Source organism: Macrobrachium rosenbergii, chromosome 49 (assembly GCF_040412425.1).
Source record: "Macrobrachium rosenbergii isolate ZJJX-2024 chromosome 49, ASM4041242v1, whole genome shotgun sequence".
NCBI lineage: Eukaryota > Metazoa > Arthropoda > Malacostraca > Decapoda > Palaemonidae > Macrobrachium > Macrobrachium rosenbergii.
In genome coordinates, this window is record NC_089789.1 from 11516691 (window position 1) to 11522690 (window position 6000).

General features: G+C 35.9%; 1 protein-coding gene across 1 annotated transcript in view; it reads left to right on the top strand.

The window, feature by feature from the left end:
* Positions 1-5358, top strand: part of LOC136832387 (uncharacterized) — a 28409-nt gene extending 23051 nt beyond the window's left edge. Inside the window, exons 3-5 of the mRNA XM_067093295.1 lie at positions 641-764; positions 1431-1553; positions 4355-5358. Of these exons, the coding sequence (XP_066949396.1) occupies positions 641-764; positions 1431-1553; positions 4355-4473 (366 nt within the window). The 3' untranslated portion in view covers positions 4474-5358. The remainder of the gene's footprint in view (positions 1-640; positions 765-1430; positions 1554-4354) is intronic.
* Positions 5359-6000: the final 642 nt, after the last annotated feature.

The window sequence follows — 6000 nt, forward strand, 5'->3', positions numbered from 1 at the left end:
CTGTTTTAAAGATGATTTAATGATCACATGTTCTATTCATTAAGTAAAATGAAGTGATCATGGCTATTTGCATGTCTTTTAAAGGTGATTTAATGACCACATGTTCTATTCATCAAGTAAAATGAAGTGATCATGGCTATTTGCATATCTGTTTTAAAGGTGATTTAATGACCACATGGTCTATTCATCAAGTAAAATGGAAATGATCATGGCTATTTGCATGTCTGTTTTAAAGGTGATTTAATGACCACATGTTCTATTCATCAAGTAAAATGAAGTGACCATTGCTATTTGCATATCTGTTTTAAAGGTGATTTAATGACCACATGTTCTATTCACCAAGTAAAATGAAGTGATCGTGGCTATTTGAATGTCTGTTTTAAAGGTGATTTAAAGACCGCATGATCTAATCACCAAGTAAAATGAAATTCTCACAGCTGTTTGTATGTATATTCTGAAGGTGACTTAATGACCACATGTTTTATTCTCCAACTACAATGAAATTCCCACTGCTATTTGTGTGTTTATGCTGCTGGTGAAGTAATGATCTCATGTTCTATTTACCAAGAGAAATAACGTTCACAAGTGAGTCTATTTCGAAAATGTCGCTTTAACAGTTTTTTTTTTTAATTTATTCAAGACAGTGGAAATTTACACAACCAGACTACCGGTGGAGGTGAAAACTAGCGGAGTAAAAGTGTCCATGAACATTTTCAGCAGCCGAAAGATCTACTGGAAAAAGTGCACAAACTATTACAGCTGTAGTAAGTTTGTATTCTTTTATGTTCTCATCCATGAATAACTGGACTGATTACATTTAATGCTGGACCTGCATACTTAAAATTTTTTCATCAAAGCTGGCAATACAAGACAGTAAAAAGACGAACATGAAAACATAAATGAGCTTATGTTTTTTATTCTAGTGATAACCAGCGTTACTGCAAACATCTGTAGGTCTCTAGTATCAACCAGTATTACTATGACCATTTTATGAGTATAATTTTGGTCTGAAGCTCGGAACTAAGTGATACCTTTAAGGAGAACGGATGGAGCCAATAGGTGCCCAGTTCTGTCAACTGCACAACACATCTCAGAATCCACTTTTCGGCTTACTTATTGGATAATATGCTCTGGCCCATTCTAATGAGGCTAATCTATAATATGCTCTGACCCATTCTACTGAAGCTAATTTATAATATGTTCTGACCCATTCTAATGAGGTTAATGTATAATATGCTCTGACCGATTCTTATGAGGCTACTCTATAATATGCTCTGACCCATTCTAATGGGACCAATCTATACTACGCTCTGACCCATTCTAATGAGGCTAATCTATAATATACTCTGATCCATTCTAGTGAGCCTAATCTACAATATGCTCTGCCCATTCAAATGAGGCTAATCTAATCTAGCGCTACTGTATTGCAGATCTTCCAGGGCCAGAAAGCATTAGGGAGTCAACAACAGTAGCTTTACTCATCACCTGTTGTCTGTTGGTCGTCACAGTCGCAGTGTTGGTTGGTTACATCATTCGACGGAAAACAGTTGACAGTAAGTGATGTTTATGTAGAGAATTATTTTCATTAACATTATTATTATTCAGAAGATGAACCCTATTCAGATGGAACAAGCTTCCAGAGCATATGGTGTTCAATCGAAAGAAGTAACAGAAGGCAATGGGAAACAGAAAGATATCAGTTATTAGAAACACAAATAAATTAACAAATAAATAAACAAATAAAAATGTAAGTAAAATATCAAAATACAAGTTGAATTATATTAGGGTAGTAATGCACTAACATCTTCGCTTGAACTTCTGAAGTTCCAATTGCACGACATCCTCAGGGAGGCTCTTCCACAGTCCAACAGCGTGAGGAATGAAGGACCTCTGGAAATGAGAAGTTCGACAGCGAGGCGCATTTACTGCATATTGGCGCTGCTGTTTGGCGAATCCGGTTGCTCTCGGCAGGAAAAGGGGATGAGGGATCAATTGTAAATGTGAAAGATCTTTGTTAAAATACAGCTTATGAAATCGTTCAGTAATTCATAGAGCTTCAGGTTAAGATGATGTTTGGGGAGATGATGCACTGGCTTTGTTCCTTAACAAAAAGATGAAACATATTACCCGACATATTGCAGCTATTTCCTGATTGTCAGGGTCATACATCAAACACCGTTGTTCCTTCCTAAACTCTATTCCTTTCAATTAGTCAAGGATGGATGTTCCCACTTGGATATAAGTCACAGCCTCATTTCTGTTACTTCTAGCAACAGACTTACTCTACACAAAGCCAATCTGTATTTTGGGAGTTCTTGGTGAGGTAACAAACAAGGTTTATCCTTGATCATCCTTGGCGGATTATTTTCCATGTGGAGCACTCTTCAGTAAGTTATTGTTGCCTGTGTACACTGTTCTACTATGGTTTTCTTTCCTGCTAACATTTGATTTTACTGCGGAGTAGGTACATGAGCTTTCTTCCTAGTCTCACCTTCTGCTGGTGCAACTTTTGATTTGTTATGCCATCTATAAATTGCTGTACCACTACTGTACTTGGAAGGAATAACACCTCTCGTCCCTATGAAAAAATTGGATATCCAGATGTCCTTGACTGCGGAAGAAAAATCCTGTTACTGTGAATACATCATTCTCCACAACGACTTCGTGTCTGACTTTCCTTCTGTCCTCGATCTTGATGGATCTATCACTTCTGCAAAAAAAAGTTATGTTCTATGGATCTAATTTTCCTGATAACGCCCCTTTCTGCAATTCCAGTGCATCAGATCAACTTACTCTGACTATCGCTTATCCTATACATTCCCTAATGTCCTGTAATCCTAAAAACTGTAGGTTCCCTACATACTTTGCCCTCATTTTATATAAACCTATTGCCAGAAAGAAAAAGGCATTTCATAAATAGATTGTCGAGCAGTTGCATTGTAATATGACATATCTCCAACACTTGGTATCTGAATAACCGGTAACTCAAATATATTGTTCATAGTCAGAAATCAGCGGTATTATCAATGAGAAATTGTTCTTTATTCACTAGACGACTGCAAGGTAAATAATGCTTCTCATATATCCTTAAACATATGAGGTTCTTCTGATGTTGTTCAGCTTCTCCATTCTCGCCATCATCTGTTTTAAATGCATAGTTATCCCTCTGTCCCAACTAGAAATTGATAATCATCTAGCACTTGGAATGAGTGATAGTTGTTTAGTAAACTACTATACTGGTCTGCTGGTATGGTGGCGAATTCGCGCCTCCCCCAGGGCGATGAAAAAGATCACTGGCTCTGTATCATAATCAGTTACTGCTGCAGTGTGAGGTTGAAGCCAATATTCTTTGGAAGCTTGAATTTCAAGTCAGTGGCCCCGTGGGCTTGTTCCACGTGAATAGTTTCATCTAATAATAATAATAATAATAATAATAATAATAATAATAATAATAATAATAATAATAATAATAATCTACAGATCCTGCTCTAAATGTAAAGCTAAGCAACAGCCAAACCTTGAGATGAAACCAACATAAGACAGAAGGGCAAGTTAACAGCTATGACAGCTATGGTAAAATTAGTAACTATAACAGCAGCTATAGCATTTCTTCTAACCAAGCCCTTCGTTGGCTGAGTCGGTTGAGCTTCAGACCGTCACTCGATGGGCCGGAGTTCAATTCCCCCGGCCGGCTGATGAAGAGTTAGAGGAATTTATTTCTGGTGATAGAAATTAATTTCTCGCTATAATGCGGTTCGGATTCCACAATATGCTGTAGGTCCCGTTGCTAAGTAACCAATTGGTTCTTAGCCACGTAAAATAAGTCTAATCCTTCGGGCCAGCCCTAGGAGAGCTGTTAATCAGCTCAGTGGTCTGGTAAAACTAAGGTATACTTAACTTTTTTCTTCTAACCAATAACCACGACCAAGAAAACGTGCCAGTCGAACGTTTCCCTTGAAAATAAAAGCAGAATAACTTCAACGTTAGCAAGTGTCAGTATTAACGCATGCCCAGAAGGTCAGCAGATATGTAAAAAAACAACATTGCTGTATTTGACGTTGTCTACATGTTGGATATATATCGACATCAATGTTTGGAATGCTGTTAGTGCTGAGAAGTAAGCAGATACATTGAAAAAATGGTCCTACTCATAGTTGTTGATAAGTTAAAAATATATCGACAACAAAGCATGCGATGTGCATCATAAACATTATCGTCAACATCCTTCCAACATGTCGACGACACTAAATACACAATAATTTCAAAAATAATTTTCAGATAACCTGCTGACCATCTGGATGAGATGAGTACTGTAAAAGGTGGCTGTGGAATCTAATACTGTCTTCCATTTCAGATCGTGCTCAAACTAACGAACAAGATGAAAACATCTATGAGGAAGTCGATCTGTATTCCATACAAGGGCACAAGGAGACCATCAACCCCATCTATGACTCTGTGAGTCACAAACAATGATGAGGGAATATGGGGGTGAATGATGAGGCAATGTGGGGGTAACGTTTTTTTGATGGAGATAACATTTCAATAACTCTCCAAGACAAGAACTGTCTGCCTTTTGTAGTTCAGACATTATTATTCATACTGTGTAAGAACTCAGGAATATAGACCATATTGCTAATGAATTTATAATCCATTATAATCATCAAAGTAATGAACGCTAATATGAACTTATCATAGCAAAAAAACGCTGAATATTCGACCAATAATAACAAAAACTTACAAATATAGAATTTTAGGCCAGAAGCAAATTTTCACAAACTTATGGGTTTGTGGACAATTGCATCAACTGTTTCTAGTATCTGAAAGCGTCTAAGAAACAAACACTAGGGTTACAGAGAATGAAACAGGAAAACCAAAGGATTTAACGAAAGAAGGTTTACTGTAATAAGGGCTAATGGAGGTAAAGTTGTTATACAACCAAAGACCAAGATATCAACATAAGATTTTCTAATTCTATTGCCCCTGATTTGTGTTTACGTAGACAATCTAGCCTCACTTTTCAATTATTGGGCTTATTTTAAGGTAAAAACCTAATGTTATAGTTACTTTCTATCCTTTTTATAGTTGAAAGCGTAACATTTTTAATTACTTTGTAAGGGATGAAGCTGCCTTTTCCATCCTATTATAATCTTATTTCAATATTTTGACTTATTTTGTAATTTCGGGCTTTAATTTTTAGCTCAAGTTGATATTTGTTGTTATCCCTATTTTATATTTTAACTGATTCTCTGTCGCTGGATTAAGCCGTCCTTGGCCAGCACGGGCTCTTGTTTAGACGAATAGCCCATAATTTAGTCTCTGTGTTTTAATTTTACCATTTTGTATCCAAAGAAAGCTTGGAATAAATGATGATCTCATCACTTGTTTTACTTATTATTATTTATTGCACGAGAAAGGTTTCTATCTTTACTGCTTATCTTCATTTACTTATTTGCATCATGAAGCTCATTACTTTGAAGCTACTATGATGACAAATTGACTTTTAATACGCATTTATATACTTTCACAATCCTAAATTTCTTCAAAAAAAAGATGACAAATTGACAAGTAGGGAACGCTTAGCATAATACGCATTTATATACATATTCATTCACATTTAGCCTTGATGATGTAACTATATATAAATGTATCACAAATTTTGATGACCGTATATATATATATATATATATATATATATATATATATATATATATATATGTATGTGTGTGTGTGTGTGTGTGTGTGTGTGTGTGTGTGTGTGTGTGTGTGTGTGTGTGTGTGTGTGTGTGTCAGGCAAACTAGTCATTTTGATTTGGCGAGAGCACAATGTTTAATTCCACTTGAGCCATACGAAATTCAGCATTATGATTAAGCAAGTGCAATGTACAAAACCTGAATAATTAACAAGAAATTCTCTTTTTCTTTTTGACTGAGTTATGAGGGACACAGCACGAGTAAGTATTACCTTATATCGGATTTCTTTGAGTAAATAGTACTCTGATA